Here is a 21,236-nt window from a genome sequence, read left to right on the forward strand (position 1 = left end):
GCTCAGCAGGGAGCCTGCTTCCCTTCCTCGCTCTCTGCCTGCCTCTCTGCCTACTTGTGATCTATGTCTGTCAAATAAATAAATAAAATCTTTAAAAAAAAAATAATAGTGTAACTTCAGGAATACTCCCTTTAAAGTCAGAACAAGCCAAGGATGCCCACCATAGCCACTTCTATTGTACTGCAGGTATAAGAAAAATAAAATATATAAGGATTAGAAAGGAAGAAACCAAAGTCTTGCTATTTGCAGATGACATAATTATTCACAGAGAAAATCCATGAGGACCTGCAAACTATTAGGAATGAGAGTTCAGTAAAGCTGTGAACATAAGATCAATATATAAAATTAATAATGTGACCATACCCCAGCAACACTCAATCAGAAAATGTAATTTTTAAAAGATGCCATTTACAGGGCACCTGGGTGACCCAGTCAGCTGAGCATCTGACTCTTGATTTCAGCTCAGTTCATGATCTCAGGGTCCTGGGATTCAGCCCTACATCAGGTTCAATGCTCAATGAGAGGTCTGCTGGAGATTCTCTCTCTCTTTCTCTCTCTCTCTCACTGCCCCCCCTCAAATGGATAAATCCTATCCATTTAATAAATAAAAAATAAATAAAAATAAATAAAAAAATAAAAGATGCCATTTACAATAGCATCAAAAACTATAAGGTACCTGTATGCTTGAAACATTTGCCTACACACAAGACACAAATAAAAGCTATAAGATATCTAGAACTAACCTCACATGAGATATACAAAAGCTTTCATAGAGAAAATTAAAGTCTTACTAAAGTACAAGGCAATAAGTAAATAGAAGTATACATTATATTCATGGTGAATGAACAGTCAATATCATAAAATACCAATTCTCTCCAAATTAACATAAAATTCAATGTAATTCCAATTAAAATCCCCAAGCGTTTTTTCCACAGAACTTGTCCAATAATCTCAGTTTTGAAATCTGAAGGAAAAAAATGCCCATTATCAGATATCAAGACTTACTAAAAAGCTATAGTCCTTAAAACAATGTGGTATTGGTATAAGAATAGACAGACTATTGAAACAAAGGAGAAGCCAAGGAAATGCATATACACATATATGGCAACCTGATAAATGCCTGATGTGGCACTACAAAGTATGGGCTGCTTAATAAATGATGCTGGGGGGGGATAGTCAGTTATCCAGATGAAAAATAGGTATATTTAGGTTCCAAGCTGACATGATACATTAAATTAAATTAATTTATTGAATTAAAGTCCAACATATGAGAAGAAAACTTCTATAATTTGAAAAATATAAACAGGACCTTTCCTATTAACAAAAGATATAAAATATACAAACTTTAAAGAAAAAGATTGATATTTTTAATCATATTGGAATTTTTAAAATTTTAAATTAAAAGCACATTGGCAATACTATGAACAAAAGAAAAAGACAAGCTGAGATAGAGAGAATGTAGATGACCAAGGAAGTAAATCTGGAATATATAAAGAATGCCTTCCTAACTCATTCTGTGAGGCTAACACTACCCTGATACCAAACCCAGACAAAGAAAACTATAGACCAAGATCCCTTGTAAATACAAATGCAAAATTTCTCAACAAAATACTAGCAAACCAAATTAAGTAGCATATTGAAAGCATCATGCATCATGATTTATGTGGGTTTTATTCCAGGGATGCAAAGATGGCTCAATATACAAAAATCAATCTGCATACTGCAATACCTCACACATCAAGAGAATGAAGAAAAAAGCCTTATGATCATCTCAATTGGTGTGAACAAAGCATTTGACAAGAGCCAACACACTTTCCTGATAAAATCACTTCATAAACTAGGAATAGAAGAGAATATCCTCAACAGGATAAAGGCCGCAAAAGAAAACCCATAGCTAACATCATAATCAATGGTGAAAGACCAAAAGCTGTTCCACTAATAACAGGAACAAGATAAGGATGCTCACTTCATGCCACTTCTATTTTACATAGTACTGGAAGTTCTAACCAGAGCAATTAGGCAAGAAAAAGAAATAAAGGGCATTGGGCGCCTGGGTGGCTCAGTGGGTTGAGCCTCTGCCTTCAGCTAGGTCATGATCTCAGGGTCCTGGGATCGAGGCCCGCATCGGGCTCTCTGCTTGGCAAGGAGCCTGCTTCCCCTCTCTATCTCTGTCTGCCTACTTGTGACCTCTCTCTCTGTCAAATAAATAAATGAAATCTTCAAAAAAAAAAAAAAAAAGAAAGGGCATTCAAATTGGAAAGAATGAAGTAAAATAAAATTGTCTCTATTCATAGCGATATGATATTACACATAGAAAATCCAAAAGAACATACACACAAAAAAACTGTTACAGCTAATAAATGAATTCAGCAAAGTTGCAGGATATAAAATCAACCTGCAAATATTAGTTGTATTTCTGTATATTTGTAATAAACAAGCTAAAAGGGAAATTTAAAAAAAATTTTCACTTACAATAGCATCAAAAAACAAACTACTTAGGATAAATTTATCCAAGGAGGTGAAAGACTTGCATATGGAAAATTACAAAATATTACAGAAAGAAATTATAGAAGAAACAAATAAATGGAAAGACATCCTATGTTCATGGATTAGAAAATTTAAGATGGCAGTACTATACAAAGCAATCTACATATTCGATGTAATCCTATCAAAATACCAATGGCCTTTTTTATAGAGAAAAACTCATTTTAAATTCATATAGAATCTCAAGGGATCTCATACACAGAACAATCTCAAAAAAAGAACAAAGTTGGAAGACTCAACACTTCCTAATTTCAAAACTTACTGCAAAGCCACAGCAATCAAAACAGTCTGTTATTGTCATTGGGATAGACAAACAGACCAATGGAGTAGAACAGAGCTCAGAAATAAACCCTAACATACTTGCTCATTTGATTTTCAACAAGGGTACTAAGATCATTCAAAGGGACAAGGATAGATTTAACAAATGGTACTAGAAAAACTGGATATTTACATGCAAGTGAATGAAGTTGGATCCTCATCTTACTTTGTATACAAAAATCAACTCAAGGGATTTTTCCTGGCTCAGTTGGTTAAGCATCTGCCTTTGGCTCAGCTCATGTTCTCGGGATTCTGCAATTGAGCCCTGCATGCGGCTTCCTGCTCAAGGGGCAGCCTGCTTCTCCTTCTCCCTCTGCCCCTCCCCACCCCCCACTTGTGCATTCTCTCTCTCTCAAATAAATTTTTAAAAAAATTTAAAAATCAACTCAACCATGACCCTGGAATAGGTAATGATTTCTTAAATATGAGGCCAAAAGCACAGGCAATAAAAGAAAAAAATAGGCAAATCAGACCTCATCAGAACAGAAAACTGTTATGTATGAAAAAATACTATTAACAGAGTGAAAAAGCAGGGGGTGCCTGGTTGGCTCAGTTGGTAGAGCATGGGACTCTTGATCTCAGGGTCATGAATTCAAGCCCCACATCAGGCATGGAGCCTATTAAAAAAAGAGAGAGAGTAAAAAAGAAACCCGCAGAATGGGAAAAAAATACTTGCAAATCATGTATCTGACAAATGATTACTACCCAGACTATATAAAGAACTCCCCACAACTCAACAATAAAAAAAAAAAAAAAAAGCTCAGGGCGCCTGGGTGGCTCAGTGGGTTAAGCCGCTGCCTTCGGCTCAGGTCATGATCCCAGGTCCTGGGTTCGAGCCCCACATCGGGCTCTCTGCTCAGCAGGGAGCCTGCTTCCTCCTCTCTCTCTCTGCCTGCTTCTCTGCCTACTTGTGATTTCTCTCTGTCAAATAAATAAATAAAATCTTTAAAAAAAAAAAAAGCTCAATTAAAAACTGGGAAAGGATTTAAATGGACATTTCTCCAAAGAAGATAATCAAATGGCCAATAAGTACATAGAAAGATGCTTAACATCATTTGTCATTAAGAAAATGAGAATCAAAACCACAATGAGATACCACTTCATACCCATTAGGATGGTTATTACAAAACACAGTAATAATAAGTATCAGAGAGGGTGTTGAAAAACTGGGAGTTTTTGTGCATTGTTAGTGGGAATGTATAGTGCAGCTGCTGTGGAAAACAATTTGGCAATTCCTTAAAAGGCTACACAAAGAATTACCATGAGGTATATTTCTGTCCTAGGTATATACCCAAAAAGAATTTCGAGCAGGGACTCAAAACACATGCTTATACACCAATGTTCATTGCAACATTATTCACAATAGCCAAAAGGTGGAAGCATCAAAATATCCACCCATCGATAGATGAACAGATAGGCTAAATACCATATACACATACAATGGAATATTACCAAATGTTCCACAAAAGGAATATGCTATAAAAAGAAATAAGATTCTGATGCATACCACAACATGGATGAACTTTGAAAACATTATGCTAAGTGAAATAAGCCAGACACACACAAAAGGGCTAATATTGTGTGATTCTACTTATATGAGGTACCCAGAACAAGCAAATTCATAGAGACAGAAAGCAGAACAGAGAGTGGGGGAGGGGGAGAAATGCAGAATTATTTCTTCATGGGTATAGAGTTTGGGATGATGAAAAAGTTCTGTAAATAGTGGTAATAGGTATACAACATTGTTAATGCAGTTAATGCCACTGAATTGTACACGTAAAAATTGTTAAAATGGTAACTTGCATATCCATTTTGCCATAACCTAAAAAAAATAATAAAAATAAATGAATACCTACACATTAAAAAGACAATGAAAAAATGGGCAATGCACCAAACTCACCAATAAAATATGCATTCCTGGTAACTCCGTTATTCTACTTCTAGGTTTTTACCTCAGACAAACTCTTGCACACTCACAATGAGACCTACATTGCAGCACTGTGTGTAAGAGCATTTGAGTTGAAACCCAACCATTCCTTAGTAGAGGGATAGTAAGTAAACAATGAAACACAACACAGCCATCAAAATCATTGAACTAGATCTCCATGTCATGCCACAGAACAGCAAACATTGATTAGTGAAAAAGCAAGTTGATACCACTAACGTATAATTTTAAAATACAAAACAATATGTATTGTCTATGATATGTATACGACTAATAGAAGTACAAAGCATGCATGGGGATGGTTGTGGTTGTTTCTGGCGAGGAGGGAGGGGAAGGAAATGAAAGGGAGGGCTTTAGCTGTATCATTAGCATTTTGTTCCTTTCTGATGGCAAAATGTTAACATCTGTTTCCCTTGGCAGTGGATATATGGGTCTCTAGAACATTATTTTCTGTAAGTTTGAAATGTTTCATAATTAGAAATTAGAAAAGGAAAAATCTTAGATCTCTGTGAAATCTTAACATAAGAATTGAGATGGGGATCCAAATTTGTTTAATTCAAGATGGCTAGTCATTCCCAAACTCCACGGGGACAGCACTTTTACCAAACACCATGCACACTGCTCCTACCCAGGAGGCATTGGGAAGACCGAACTTCACAGTGGTTGGCCTGGAGGGGGAGGTTTACTCGATCATGAAGGCAATGAACTTGGGTGGTCTATCAGGATATAAGAACTAAAAAATGAGAAACAGCCAAACAGGAATGCCCTCAACTGTCTGCCACTAAAACCTCCAGACTCCCCAACAAATACAGCACCCTTTCATTTCTGTGACGACCCTACATACGCTCAGGGTAACTGCTCCTGTGTTCCCTATCCCGGCCCTGCCCACATTCTCTTCCCCATCTTTCTCCTGTGACTCAGTCTCTCCTTTCTGCCAGGTCCACCCAACACAAACAACAAGAACAAAGTACCACTCTCCCCAACCTCATAATCCCTCTAACTAGGGCTCACCTTTCCCCTCCCCTTCACACCCAGACTTCTTCCACATCTTCACCTGAAACTGCTGTAGCAAAGATCACCAATGACCTCTGCTCAGGAGAGACTGGGAGTAGAGGACTTAGAACTTTTCATCTGGTTTCCATGCCAATGGTCTGAATTTTCATTTCCTTGTGCATGCATGCTTTGCTTTTATTAAAATTCCCATGATCACCTACAAGCAGTTTTTAATTCTCTTCCCTGAAGGTTCAGATGCAATTGTTGCCATGGACCAGTCCCTCCTTGGGTTGCATCACTGTATCTCCTTTCTGGCCCCTTCTTCTCAGCAGAGCCCCCCTTCTGCCCATGCTTTCAACAATGGCTTCCTTAACATTCTGTTCCACTTTTCTCACTATTTACTATTTCTTTGGGAGGATTTTACCCAGACCCTGACTCCAATTATAGCCAATATGTTGATGACTCCCAGCCCCCTGGGTTCAATTTGGATCTGTCTCCTGTGATCCAGACCCACAGATACAACAGCCTCCTCAGAAATCTCTTGAGTCTTCAGCCACCAAAATCATCATACTCAACACCAGAATCATCCTTTTCCTTCACCAGACCTATCCTCTTTCTACTATACCTAACTCAGTAACAGGAACCACCCACCACCTATCCAGTTGCTCAAGCCAGAAACCCACGAATCTTACTCTATTGACTGTCCTCTAAATCTCCCCTGGAGTTCACATTTCTTCATTCCTGGGCCACCTTCTTTTCTCACCTGGATTGCTGCAACCACCTCCTAACTGGCCTCCCAACCATTTGCTACACTCAAGCCAGAGTGAGCTTTCCAAACCAAAATTGGATATGTCATCATTCTGCTTCAAATATTCCCCTGGCTTACCCCTTGGTTCTCAGATTGTCCAAACTCCTCAACATAGCTACAGAAAGTCAGAGCCTTCTGAAGTGTAAACTGTCCCCTAACATTTGCTTAGCCTCACCTCCCACACTCCCTGCCTGCAATTCTCTCCAGTCACCGTGAATAGGAATCAATTGCCCCTTGCCTCCAGGCCTTTGGAACCTACCATACCTTCCACCTTCAATGCCCTCTTCCCTCTCCCACTCCTCTAACTGCTAGACTAACTCCTCAGCCTTCAACTCTCAGTTCAAAGGTCACATTCTCCAGAAAGCTTCCCCTTTACCTAGACTTGGCCATTTCCTTTACTGTGTGGCCGTCTATGATATCTACTTCACCAGTCAGTCTTTAACCTGCTTGTTGTGGCTGTTTATTTAATGTCTCCTGAGAGTAGGACTAGGTCTCTCAGTCACCATTTTATCCCCAGTTTCTATTACAGTGCTGGCACAAGACATCTGTTCAATAGATGAGAGGAAAATGCAGTCTTTGCCCTTGGTTCTTAGCCTACTGAAGCTACAAATAATAATAAAGAAATAGGGGAGCGTGGGTGGCTCATTTAAGCATCTCACTCCTGATCTCAACTCAAGTCTTGATCTCAGGGTTGTGAGTTCAAGCCCCACACTGGGCTCCACGCTGGGAATGGAGCCTACTTAAAAACAATAATATAAAGTAAGTGCTATAATAGATTATATAGGTGTGTAAATGCTTGTGGGTTGTATGGTCTGAATGTTTATGTCCCCCTAAATATCTATGCCCAATGAAATGGTATTAGGAAGTGGAACCTTTGGGAAGTGCTTGGGTTATAAGGGTGGAACCTTCACGAATGGGATTAATGCTCTTATAAAAGAGCTCCCTAGCCCCTTTCACCATGTGAGAATAAACAAGTCTACAACCTAAAAGAGGGCCCTCACCCCACCACAGTGGCACACTGATCTCTGACTTCCGGGTTCCAGAACTGTAAGAAAAAATTTTCTGCTGATAAATTACTCAGTCTGTGGTATTTTCTTTTAGCAGCCCAAATAGATTAAGCCATGAATATATGTGGACGTAGATATATGTATATGAAATGCTGACTGGGGGCGTCTGGGTGGCTCAGTCAGTTAAACGTCTGCCTCAGGCTCAGGTCATGATCCCAGAGTCCTGGGATCAAGCCTGGCATCAGGCTCCCAGCTCAGTGGGAGGCCTGCTTCTCCCTCTCCCACTCCTCCTGTTTGTGTTCCCTCTCTAGCTGTCACTCTCTCTATTAAATAAATAAAATCTTTTTAAAAAATGCTGAAGAAACCATCTGGATTAGCCAAGAAAGTTCACATGAGATAAATGACATTTGAACTGCCTTATCACTTGTTCAACAAATAATTTCTGGGCACCTTCTTGGTGCCAGGCACTGTTCCAGGCACCAAGGATATAGCAGAAAATAAGACAGACAAAAAATTTAAAAAAGAGAAGTCCCTGCCTTCCTGGAGCTTATTCTAGTCAGGAAGACTGAGAGAGATATTAAACTCAAACAAATAAGATAATTTCAGGAAATGATACATGCTTTCAAGAATATAAAACACTGTAGGTGTTTACCAGCAAGGGGGCAGAAGGATGGGTGTGTTCTGTGTGCCTACTTTAGGGCTCCCTGTGCAGGTGTCAACAGAGATATATAACCTGAATGAGGGGATGGAACCAAGCACCTGCAGATCTGGAGGAAGACAGATTTAGGCAGAGGAAACAACAAGACCCATTGATTCACAGAACAGAAAGAAGGCCAGTGGGGCAGAAGCACAATGAGTATTTATATCTCCAGCCCAGACCTCATTCCTGAACTCCAGAATCACAGAGCCAACTACCAACTGGACATCACCACTGAAGGTTTATATCATTTTGACCTTTATATGTCTAACACCTACCTGCTTTCCCCTCCAAACCCATTCCTTCCCATTTTAGTAAATGACAGTTGCATTGTTCCAGCTGCTCAAGCTAAAAACCCTGGAGTCATACTTGACTCCACCCTATATCTAATCCATCAGCAAATCTTATTGGCTCCACCTTCAAAATATATCCAGAATCTGAGGTCTTCCCACCACCTCCAAGGCCACCCCAGTCTTGCTGAAGTATTTGGATGTTAGCCTTTGTGCAAGGTGGAATCACTGAAGGTTTTCCAGGACTGGACAGAGAAGTGACACTTGCCATCGAGGTGTTATGGCAGTCAGCTCACACCAGTTCACAACGGCCAACTGGTAAATGTTCAGGAATGTTGCAAGATGGTTGACATCAGAGTACAGCAAGAACTTGGCCATGGTAGGAATACTTATACCACAGATATTGGCAAACGTGACAAATCAAGGCTCCCCACTCCGAACGCCCAACTCTATCCTGGTGATCAGAGTCTTCAATAACTACCAGAACACAACTGCATGTGAAAATCTGTATTACAGAAAGATAATTCGTGTGTGGTCAGGTGTGTAATTCTGTTCTCAGTAGGTGGTTATGTTTGTGAATACACATTAGAAGCACCTGAAGAACCTTTCGCACCATACATCCACCTGCTTGCCTGAATTCAATTCAGGACCACAAGATCAGGAACACCTGTTAAGAGGCTGCTGGCAGTGATGCAGGTGAGAGATGAAGGAGCCAAGCATAGGAAAGAAGAAAGTGGTCAGAGAAATCTAAACAGAGAATGAACAGGCTTTGTCATTTATTCTGAGAAAACTAGATTCCTTTCCTTCACACTGCTCCTCAGTTTGTAGTTATAGACATTTCTGTAACTACATGTCTTAACATGTCTTCCTGTCTAGACTGAGGGCAGGGGCTGCATGTTTGCTGACCACTGTGTGCCCAGAGCAGAGCCCGGTGCCTACATCAGTACCACCTCACTGACAAGTCCTTCCATGAAGAAAGGAAGAGTCAGAAATGACACTCAGGTGATAAGAGAAGAAACATGGAAAAAACAAACAGGCGTGGCTAGGGGATCCGAGGGAAGGATTTGGGAAGTGTTGACTTTAAGTGCCTCAGACTATCCAGTTACCAGCTGGAAAAGGAGTCTTAAAGTTTTGGGTCTGGAAGAGACCTTCTGGAGTCTAACATGCAACCCTGCCCTCCTCCCTTAGAATCTAAATTGTCAACTTCCCTGTCCTGAGACTCACCCGAACCTCGGCCTCCCGTGGCCTCCCGTTGAGGTCACACTTGGATCCATTGCCATAGGTCTGGCTGTGGTAGCGTTTCAGGCGATGCTGCTTGGAGGCCTGGGGAGGACATTAAGAAGGAGGGTGGGGGCAGAAGAAAGACCGCAAAGAGGAAGAATGGCACTTTGTCCTAATGGCCACCAAGCCCCAAGCAACATGTCAGCTAATTCCACCCCTCCCCTTCTGATCAGGGCTTAGTCTACAGCCAGGACCTCATTGTCTCCCAATCCCAGACCCCTGCCACCTTGGCTGTCTCATCATCCCAGTCGAAGGCCGATTGGTAGTAGCCAAGATAGAGGACTTCACCTTTGATCTCTGAATCTACAAGAGAAATCACAGTGAAGCACCATTACTCCCTTCTAAGAGGACCAAGAGGGAAGGGGACTGGGAGGGCAGGTCACCTTCCATGACGTGGTGCTGAGGGCTTAGGGAAAATGTAGGCATGAGTCACCTTCCATGTGGTACTGCTGGATGTGGCGTCCATAACAGAATTCATACGTCCACCAGTCCTTGGTCTGACAATAAAAAATGAACAATCAAGGGGATAGAGTGCAGATGTCTCTGCTTGGAACCTGAATCTCTCCTGGCTCCAAGACACATAACCTCTCAACCACTTCTCCTCCTGCCTACTTCCACATTCCATTCTCCAGATTCTCAGAGAGGAGCAAGGGCTGCTTTCCTTCTGTGACTGGAGAAATAACTCTAGGGTATGTTTTACACCTGTGGTCTTTACACTCCTCCCTTTCCAAAGATTTTTTTAAAATCCTCTTTGCCTTCCATAAAGATAAGAAATCTTGATATCCTTGAAGCACTCAGACCAGGAAAATACAGAATATTCAAATACTAACTGAACTTCTACAACATTCCTTGTGCTGTTCTAGCCACTGCGGATACAGCCGTGAACAAGATAAATTCTCTGACCTCATGGACTCACATTACAGAGCAAAATTAAATAAACTGATGATTCAGTTGGTAAGATGATTTCAGATCATGAAAAATGCTATGATTAAAATAAAATAGGATACTGGGCAGAGAGTGACAGGGGCAGGGGGTGACTTTACCAGGAAGGCAACTCTAGGACAGTGTCCTTCCTATCCACACTGACTCTCCTCAGGCACCTCAGTCTTGGCTTAACTATTACTCTACGATCTTCTATCCCAACCCTCCTCTACATTCAGCAAAGTGTCATCAGTGGTTGCAAGATTCTTTGCTTCTTTCCTGTCTGTACAATATGTCTGCTCCCCTAATGGCCTTCTTAACTCCCCCGAGGTCCTCTCGATCCCTCTTCATTCATGGGCACTCTGGCTCCCAGATAGCTAGCCGGCTCCCAAGCCCTCATTCCATCCTCCCCAAGCCCTTTCACCTTCAGCAGGCAAGGAGCATCTTTCATTGGGCTCAACAACTCAGGGATCCCAGGCCCTTGGTAAGCAGGTGCCTCCTCCTCCCTTTCACGCTGGAAGTGAATAGCTCCAGCTGGCAGGCGACATTCATAGCGCTGTTTGTACTTAGAGGAGACAATCACCACGTCGGAAGCTTGGCTCTGGGAAAGAAGGGAGGATGGGGGGTGGGCAGGGAGGCAAAGAGAGGCTGGGATTAGAGAGAACAACGAGACCCCTCTTCAGATCCTGGGGAAGAGCCCAGTCAAGTCAGAATGAGCCACAAGTCCTCCAGCTGTGTTTGGCGGGTGAGGGGAGAGAGCCCTCCCACTTCTCGCCGGGCGGAGTCTGGGTGCTCAGATCAGGAACTGAAGCTGACAGCGGGAAGCCCCACCCCTCCCAGTCCCTAGCCCCAGGGGAATGGGTCTCAATCAACGAGCCTTAAGAGTCATCGTAAAACTCCTACCTACTCTTCCCGATTCTTCTTAGGCTACCGTTGCAGACTCCACAGCTGCCCTTCTTCCTCCACCTTTTCCCTCTTTCCCTTGCCCTAGACCCTGGCCACTCCACGCCTCCTCACCTGCCCTCCCATGACAGGCAATGGCAGGATCTCGATCCCATAACGCATCTCACTCAGCTCCTCTAGATTCAGGCTGCCGACACTGCCAGTCAGACTTGCGGGTAATAGGAGCCCCAGAAGCAGCAGCCACAACAGACTGGACAGCAGCGTTTCCGCCGCCATCTTTCGTTCACCTTCTTACCCAGAGCAGCTCCTTCCGCCCTAAACCTGGCAGCGGCCTCACCTCGCCCATGAACGCCACAAGGTCTCATTGGCTGGACAGTCTGTCCCTCTCACCTACTCTATTCCCATTTGTAAACGTGGTCACGAAGCCCAGGGAGAGGCGGACCATGATGGCAAGCAAAACCGCTTGCTGCTCGTGATTGGTCAGAGAGGCCAACCAATTATCGACGAGATCAGTCCCCTCCTGTCGTCTCCCTTCGCCAGAGAGGCGCTGGCTAATGCGCTGGCCCTTTGAAGTAATTTTTCTCTCTTCGCCCAACTGTCATGCGTCTCTCTCTCTCTCTCTCTCTCTCTCTCTCTCTCTCTCTCTCTCTCTCTCTCCTCTCTCTCTCTCTCTCTCTCTCTCTCTCTCTCTCTCTCTCTCTCTTTCTCTTTCTCTTTTTTTTTTTTAACACGTTTCTTGCATTGTAGATTGCTCCCGCCAGGTGGAGGATTGAAGCCAATGGGTGAGAAGCCAATGGGTGAGTGCACGCAAAACCCATGAAAGTTACTTAATACTTGTTGCAAAACAATTATGTAAAAACATTCCTCTTTTCACATACACATACAGCTTTAGGGCAATCTGGTAATCAGTGTCAAAACCTTCCTACGCGATCCTATAATTGTCTTCCAAAAAAAAATCACCCTAAAGAAATAACGGTGGCATCCAGTTAAAGACTGGGGTTGGGGTGGGGGGCAAATTCCCGTATTATCCTCCAGGCCCAGAAAGGGAAAGGAGACAACAGCAGCAATATTTTAGAAGCTAGAAAACAAATGGAGGAATGGTAACAGGCTTAGCAAACCCGAGAAATTGATTCCTAAACAAAGATAAACAATGAGCATGATTATACTTTTGGAAAAACTCCTCTGGGGAATATGACCAGTCCAAAAGACAAATCCCAAAGATACTTTCATCAGGGTTCTCTTAACGAAATAGACGAAAGAATCCTACAGTTAGGCCCTTGGCTGCATGTCCCAGCTCTCATAGGTCTTTCCAACTTTTTACTGTCCCCACTCTAAAATAAAAGCAGGCAGCCAAGGATCATTAGACATGTAAGGAAATCCTTTAATATACAAGAAAGAAACCAAGCAGACAAGAAAAAAAAGGGCAATTTAAGATTTTATTTATTTTGACAGAGATCACAAGTAGGCAGAGAGGCAGGCAGAGAGAAAGGAGGAAGCAGGCTCCTTGCCGAACAGAGAGCCTGATGCGGGGCTGGATCCCAGGACCCTGAGATCATGACCTGAGCTGAAGGCAGAGGCTTTAACCCACTGAGCCACCCAGGCACCCCGAAAAAAAGCAATTTAGAAGAAACAGAAATTGCAAGGGAGAGGGGGTCCTGGGTGGCTCAGTTGGTTAAGTGTCTGCCTTGCCTCAGGTCATGATCTCTGGGTCCTGGGATCAGGCCCCACATGGGGCTCTTCGTTCAGCAGGGAGTCTGCTTCTCCCTCTCTCTCTCTCCCTCTGTGCTCTCACACTCTCAAATAAATAAATAAAATCTTAAAAAAAGAAATTGCAAGGGAGAAAAACTTAAAAATAAGACAAACAAAAAAATCCATAATTAATATCCTCAGAGAGATAACATATTATATCCATAAAATAACAGCAGGAAGCTATTTTAAAAAGTAATTACTATGACCTGGTGATTCATAGACCTGTACCCCTGGGGCTAATAATACATTATATGTTAATAAAAAATAAAAAATTATTTTAAGAATGTAATTACTATGAAGATAAGCAAAAAGAGCTCTTGGAAATCAAAGCCATGGTAGCAGAAACAAAAATTCAATAGAAAGAATGGGAAGTAAAATTGAAAACAAATTTCCTCTACTTAAGGAAATCAATAAAAATTAGAGGATCAGCCCAGAAGGTTGAATATCTGAATAATGGGAGTTGTAGAAAGACAAAGAATCAGAAGGGAAGAAACAATTAAATCAATTATTCAAAAGTATGCCCCTGAAATGAACGACTGAGACTCTAAATTGTAAGGGCACACTATCTAGCAAAACAAATCAGACCCACACCAAGACACATCATTATAGAATTTCAGAACACTGAACACAGAGATATAATTCTAAAAGCTTCCAAAGAGAAAGAACAAGTTGCATACAAAGATAAAAAATCAGAACAGGGTGGTTTGCCTGAGTCTCAGTAGGTTAAGCATCTGCCTTTGGCTCAGTTCATGATCTCAGGGTCCTGGGATCAAGCCCCGCATTGGGCTCCCTGCTGAGCAGGGAGCCTCCTCCCCGCCCCCCCCCCCCCACCGCCTGCCTCTCTGCCTACTTGTGATTCCTCTCTCTGTTGGGTAGATAAATAAAATCTTTAAAAAAATCAGAATGGGGCACCTGGGTGGCTCAGTCGGTTAAGCAGCTGACTTCAGCTCAGGTCATGATCTCAGGGTTTGGGAATCAAGCCCCACATTGGACTCTGCCCTCAGCAGGGAGTCTACTTATCCCTCTGTCCTTCCCCCCATCTCGTGCTCTTTCTCTCAAATAAATAAAATATTTTTTAAAAATCAGAGCAGCATTAGGCTTACCAGTTCATCCAAACTGTAAGGTAGAAGGCAATGAAAAAATGCCCTAAGGACTTAAGATGTTGTAATTGTCTGACACATATTATAAAATAATCATGCTTACTAAAAGAAATAAAAGAGAACACTGAAAGTATGTCAGAAAACAGAATGATCTAACATTTAAAATAGAGTTTCTAGAAATGAAAAAGTAAAGTTTTAAATTAAAAATTGAATAGATAAAGTAACTAGTTTTAAGAAGCAATTATTCTTCATAGAAGAATTCCAGCTAATAAATGCAGAAGGAATAATAAACTGTCATTACTTTGCAGTTCTAATGAATTAATTTAGGCAATAGTCATTAATGACTGTCAGAAACATTATGTAAGAAGCTTATAGGTGAATCAAGCCCATACCATGTGCATACACTGATAAAAACTTAACATCATGAAAAGAGAAACAAAACATTATGTGCTTTCTTAATGGGATACAATAGGAACCACAGAGTATTATCTAGGAAGGATTCTTGCAAAAAAACCCAAAACTCTAAATATAACTATCAGCTTACAGGAAGTATAAGAAGTAGGAGATTATATTAAACAACACCATTAGGAATATAACCAGGAATAAAATAGAATCAATGCCTCAGTTTCTTCAACAAATACATGCAAGGAAAAATGGGAAGAGGGGAGAACTGTTATAGAAAAAAAGAGGCTTAAGAAATATATCAACCAGGGGTCCTGGGTGTCTCAGTTGGTTAAGTGTCTGACTCTTGGTTTTGGCTAAGGTCATGATCTCAGGGTGGTGAGACTGAGGCACCATGTTGGACTCCACACTCAGCGGGGAGTCTGCTTGAGATTTTCTCCCTCTGCCTTTCTCCCTGATCATACATCTCTGGCTCTCTCTCTCTCTCTCTCTCTCTCTGTCTAGTAAATGAATAAATCTTTAAAAAAAAAAAAAGAAATATATCAACCAAATGTAATATAGACTTTGTTTGGGTTCTGAATCAAATTATCTATAGAAAAACTTTTATGAACTCATTAGAAAAATTTGGACACTTGTTGGATATTATATAATAGCAGGGTATCATTGTTAATTTGTTGGATGCAATAATGATGTTATGATTTTTTAAACTTTTTATTTTTTATTAACATATAATGTATTATTAGCCCCAGGAGTACAGGTCTGTGAATCGCCAGGTTTACACACTTCACAGCACTCACCATAGCAGGTGTTATGATTTTGTAAAAAAAAAAAAAAAAAAAAAAGAAAGAAAGAAAGAAAGAAAGAAAGAAAAAATTGTCCTTATCTCTTAGAGATACATACTCATGTACTTACCAATGAAATGGTATAATGTCTAGCATTTGCATTAAAATAATTCTGTGGGAGTCTGAGAGAAATGGTGGGGGGAGACATGAAACAAAATGACCATATTTTATAATAGTTGAAGCAGGATGATAAGTACCTGGAGACTCATCTTACTTTACTTTTGATTGTATTTTAAATTTTTCATTTAAATTTTCTTTTAAAAAAACTCAAAAAGCAGGCAACTGGGTGGCTCAATTGGTTAAGCAGCTGCCTTTGGTCAGGTCATGAAGCCAGGGTCCTGGGACTGAGCCCCACATCCAGTTCCTTGTTCAGCAGGGAGCCTGCTTCTCCCTCTGCCTGCCACTCCCCTGGCTTGTGCTTGCTCTCTCCCCACCCCCCATGTCAAATAAATAAATAAAATCTTGGAAGGAAGGAAGGAAGAAAGGAATTGTAAACAAAAAAGAAAAAATTAAAAAAAAAAAAAAACTCAAGGGGCACCTGGATGGCTCAGTGTGTTGGGCCCCTGCCTTTGGCTCAGTTCATGATCCCAGAATCCTGGGATGGAGCCCCGTGTCTGGCTCTCTGCTCAGCGGGGAGCCTGCTTCCCTCTCACTTTGCCTGCCTGTCTGCCTACTTGTGATCTCTGTCAAATAAATAAATAAAATCTTAAAAAAAAAAAATGAAAAACAAAAACACCCTCAAAAAGCAGTTTGGATTCACCTGAAAATAGAATTAATGAACAAGAAAATAGACTGGAAGAAGTTATTCAGGCTGAAATACAAAGCAATAAAGAGAGTAATATGAAAGAGACAATAAGACATACAGAGAGTAAAGTGGGAAATATAACTAATTGGAACTCAAGAAGGAGTAAAAGAGAATGAAGCAAAAGTAACACTTGAGCATTTTCCAGAACTAATGAAAGATACAAATCTACAGATTCAAAAGGCCTAATGAATTTCAAGCAGAATAGATGAAAAGAAATCTATTCACAGACATATCACAGTAAAACTGAATAACACTAAAGAAAAACATAAGATCTTAAAATCATCCAGAGTGTAGGTTACCTGGTGTATGCATTTATCAAAAGCTCTTTGACCAAAAAAACAAAAACAAAACAAAAAAAACCAACTCTTTGATCTATAACATATAAGTCCTGTGCATGTAAATTTTACCACAATAAAAATAAAATTAGATGAAAAGCAACCAGGGAAACAGATTGCCTTCAAAGGAGCTGCATAAGATTGAGCTGACTTCTCAATGGCAATAAAAGCCAGAAGACAATAGATGGTATTTCAGTATGATGAAAGAAAATAATTTCCACTAAGAATGGTATGGGCAGTGAAAATTCATCCCAATAATGAGGGCAAAATACAATATTTTCAAATCAAACAGAAACAAAAACGCAGGAGGGTTTACAATCATCAGGGTCTCATTAAGGAAAATTCTAAAAGATGTATTTCAGGCAAAAGAACAAAGATTCTTGATGGAAAGTCTGAAATGTAAGAAAGAATGAAGTGGAGAATAGGTAAAAATCTTGCATGATCACTGGCAGTAAAAAACAATACTAAAATCTTCTGAGAGTTTAATAACTATTAAGATAGAATGAAAACACATCAAAACAATAACCTATACATTGGGAGGTCAATGATTAAAATTAAATTGTTCTAGTTTTCTTGTATTGTCTACAAGGAGGATGTGCTAATTATCCTATGTCTTCCAAGCTTCACATCCACCATTCTATATATCACAGTGATGCTGGAATTACTATTCTGAAAAAATGTTTTATTTTTTTAAATAGACTTTACTTTTTACAGCAGTTTTAGGTTCACTAAAAAATTGAACGTGAAGTACAGAGTTCCCATATAACCCCTGTTCTCACACATGAACAGCCTACCCTACTATCAACATCCCACACCAGAGTGGTACACTTGTTACAGTGAACCCATTTGACACATCACTGTCACTCAAAATTCACAGTTTACACTGGTGTTCACTCTTGGTGTTGTAAATTCTATGAGTTTTGACGAATGAATAATGACATAAATTTACATTAATAGTCTCATGCAGATGAGATTCACTGTCCTAAAAATCCTCTGTGATCACTCTATTCATCCCTCCTTTCCCTCCTAACCCCTAGTAAACCTTGATCTTTTTATTGTTTGCCCAGTTTTGCTTTTTCACAATGTCACATAGTTGAAATCATACAGTTTGTAGCCTTTTCAGATTAGTGATATGCACTTAAGTTTTCTTCATGTCTTCTCATGACTTGATAGCTCATTTATTTTTACCCCTCAAAAATAGTCCATGTCTGGGTGTACCACAGTTTATTTATCCACTCACCTACTGAAGGACACCTTGGTTACTTCCAGGTTCTGGCAGTTATGAATAAAGCTGCTATAAACATCCATGTGCAGGTTTTTGTGTGCACATAAGTTTTCAAGTCATTTGAGTAAATACCAAGGAGTGCAATTGCTGGATTGTATGCTAAGAAATACAATGTTTAACTTTGTAAAAATATGCCAAAGTGTCTTCCAAAGTGGCTATACCACTTTGCATTCCAATCAGCAATGAATGAAAATTCCCGTTGCTCCACGTTGGCATTTGGTGTTGACAGTGTTCTGGATTTTGGCCATTCTAATAGGTTTGTAGTGGTATCTGATTGCTGTTTTAATTTTCAATTCCCTTATGACATATGATGTGGAATATTTTTCATATACTTACTTGCCATATATTTATCTTCTTTGGTGAAGTGTCTGTTCATGTCCTTTTCCCAATTTTTTTTTAAAGATTTTATTTATTTATTTGACAGAGAGAGATCACAAGCAGGCAGAGAGGCAGGCAGAGAGACAGGAGGAAGCAGGCTCTCTGCTGAGCAGAGAGCCCGATGCGGGACTCGATCCCAGGACTCCGAGATCATGACCTGAGCCGAAGGCAGCGGCTCAACCCACTGAGCCACCCAGGCGCCCCCTTTTCCCAATTTTTAATCAGGTGTTCATTTATTATTGTTGAATTTAAGGGTTCTTTGTGCATTTTGATAACTTCCTTTTAATCAGATATGTCTTTTGCAAATTTTTCTCCCAGCATATGATTTGTCTTCCTTTTCTCTTGATATTGTCTTTCAAAGAGCAGAAATTTTTTATTTTAATGAAATACAGCTTATAATTATTTCTTTCATGGATGGTGTCTTTAGTGTTGTATCAAAAAGTTATTGCCAGGGCGCTTGGGTGGCTCAGTGGGTTAATCCTCTGCCTGCAGCTCAGGTCATGATCTCAGGGTCCTGGGATCGAGTCCCTCATCGGGCTCTATGCTCAGTGGGGAGCCTGCTTCCTCCTCTCTCTCTGCCTGCCTCTCTGCCTACTTGTGATTTCTCTGTCAAATAAATAAAAATCTTTTTAAAAAAAAAAGTTATTGCCATACGCAAGATCACCTGGATTTTCTATGTTATTTTTTAAAGATTATTTATTTATTTATTGGCAGAGAGAGAGAGATTACAAGCAGAGAGCAGAGAGAGAGCCCAAGCAGAGAGCCCGATGTGGGATTCGATCCCAGGACCCTAAGATCATGACCTGAGCCAAAGGCAGAGGCTCAACCCACTGAGCAACCCAGGCTCCCCCCCCCCTTTTTAAAGATTATTTACTTATTTATTTGGCAGAGAGAGAGAGATCACAAGTAGGCAGAGAGGCAGGCAGAGAGAGAGGGGGAAGCAGGCTCCCCGTCTATGTTATTTTTTTAGGAATCTATAGTTTTTCATTTTACACCTAGATTTATGATCCATTTTGAGTTAATGTTTACGAAGTGTGTAAAGTCTATGTCTAGATTCTTTTTCTCTTTTTTTGCATGTGGATGTCCAGTGGTTTCAGCACCATTTGTTGAAAATATTCTCCATTGTGTTGCCTTTTCTCCTTTCTCAAAGATCTGTTTAACATATTCGTGTAGGTCTATTTCTGGGGTTTCTAGTCTGTTCCATTAATCTTTTTGTCTGTCTTTTCAGCATTATCACTACATTTTGATTACTGTCCTTTTATAGGAAGTCTTAAGTAGTGTTAGTCGCTGACCTTGTTCTTCTACTCTAATATTGTGCTAGGTATTCTAGTCTTCTGCTTCTCCATATAAACTTTAGCATCAGTTTGTCAATATCCACAAAATAACTTGTTGATATTTTGAGTGGGATTGTATTGAATCTATAGATTAAGTTGGGAAGAACTGACACCTTGAAAATACTGTGTCTTCTTATCCATAAACATGGACTATCTCTCCATTTATTTAGTTTTCATTGATTTCTTTCATCAGAGTTTTATTATTTCCTCATAAAGATATTATACATATTTTGTTAGATTTGTACCTAAGTATTTCATTTTGGGGAGTGGTAATATAATGGTACTGTGTTTTTAATTTCACATTTCACTTGTTCATTGCTACTATGTAGGCAAGCAATTGACTTTCTTTTTTTTATTGTATTAAAATTCAGATAACATGAGACTCCTGGGTGGCTCAGTCGATTAAGTGGCTGCCTTCGGCTCAGGTCATGATCCCAAGGTCCTGGGATTGAGTCCCGCATTGGGCTCCTTGGTCAGCAGGGAGCCTGCTTCTCTCTCTCCCGCTGCCTGCCACTCTGCCTGCTTCTGCTCTCTCTCTCTCTGTCTGTCAAATAAGTAAATAAAATCTTTTTTTTTAAATCAGATAACATGAAATTTACCATCTTAACTATTTTTATGTATTTTTAAGATTTTATTTATTTATTTTGTTCATTTTATTTTTTAAGTTTTTATTTATTTAATTGTCAGAGAGAGAATGGGCAGAAGCAGGCAGAGTGGCAGGCAGAGAGAAGCAGACTCCCTGCTGAGCAAGGAGCCATATGTGAGACTTGATCCCAGAACCCTGAATGTGAGCTGAAGGCAGACACTTAACCAAATGAGCCACCCAGGGGCCCCTATCTTAACCATTTTTAAATGTACTGTTTAAATCAAAACCACAATGAGATACCACCTCACACCAGTCAGAATGGCTAACAAGTTAGGAAATGACAGATGCTGGCAAGGATGCAGAGAAAGGGGAACCCTCCTACACTGTTGGTGGGAATGCAAGCTGGTGCAACCACTCTGGAAAACAGCATGGAAGTTCCTCAAAAAGTTGAAAATAGAGCTACCCTATGACCCAGCAATTGCACTACTGGGTATTTACCCTAAAGATACAAATGTAGTGATCCAAAGGAGGACATGCACCCAAATGTTTATAGCAGCAATGTCCACAATAGCCAAATTATGGAAGGAACCTAGATGTCCATCAACAGATGAATGGATAAAGAAGATGTGGTATATATACACAATGGAATACTATGCAGCCATCAAAAGAAATGAAATCTTGCCATTTGCGATGACATGGATGGAACTAGAAGG

The 21,236-nt window shown here is 40.4% G+C and overlaps 1 protein-coding gene across 11 annotated transcripts in view; it reads right to left on the reverse strand.

Annotated features, from left to right (window-relative positions):
* OS9 (OS9 endoplasmic reticulum lectin) overlaps positions 1-12,019 on the reverse strand; it is a 32,498-nt gene extending 20,479 nt beyond the window's left edge. For all 11 annotated transcript variants that reach the window (XM_047741808.1, XM_047741807.1, XM_047741798.1 and 8 more), the window contains exons 1-5: positions 11,822-12,019; positions 11,229-11,405; positions 10,317-10,380; positions 10,110-10,186; positions 9,827-9,925 (exon numbers count right to left, since the gene is read on the reverse strand). In XM_047741808.1, the coding sequence (XP_047597764.1) occupies positions 9,827-9,925; positions 10,110-10,186; positions 10,317-10,380; positions 11,229-11,405; positions 11,822-11,983 (579 nt within the window). In that variant the 5' untranslated portion in view covers positions 11,984-12,019. The remainder of the gene's footprint in view (positions 1-9,826; positions 9,926-10,109; positions 10,187-10,316; positions 10,381-11,228; positions 11,406-11,821) is intronic.
* Positions 12,020-21,236: the final 9,217 nt, after the last annotated feature.

The sequence above is a fragment of the Lutra lutra genome, chromosome 8, assembly GCF_902655055.1.
Source record: "Lutra lutra chromosome 8, mLutLut1.2, whole genome shotgun sequence".
NCBI lineage: Eukaryota > Metazoa > Chordata > Mammalia > Carnivora > Mustelidae > Lutra > Lutra lutra.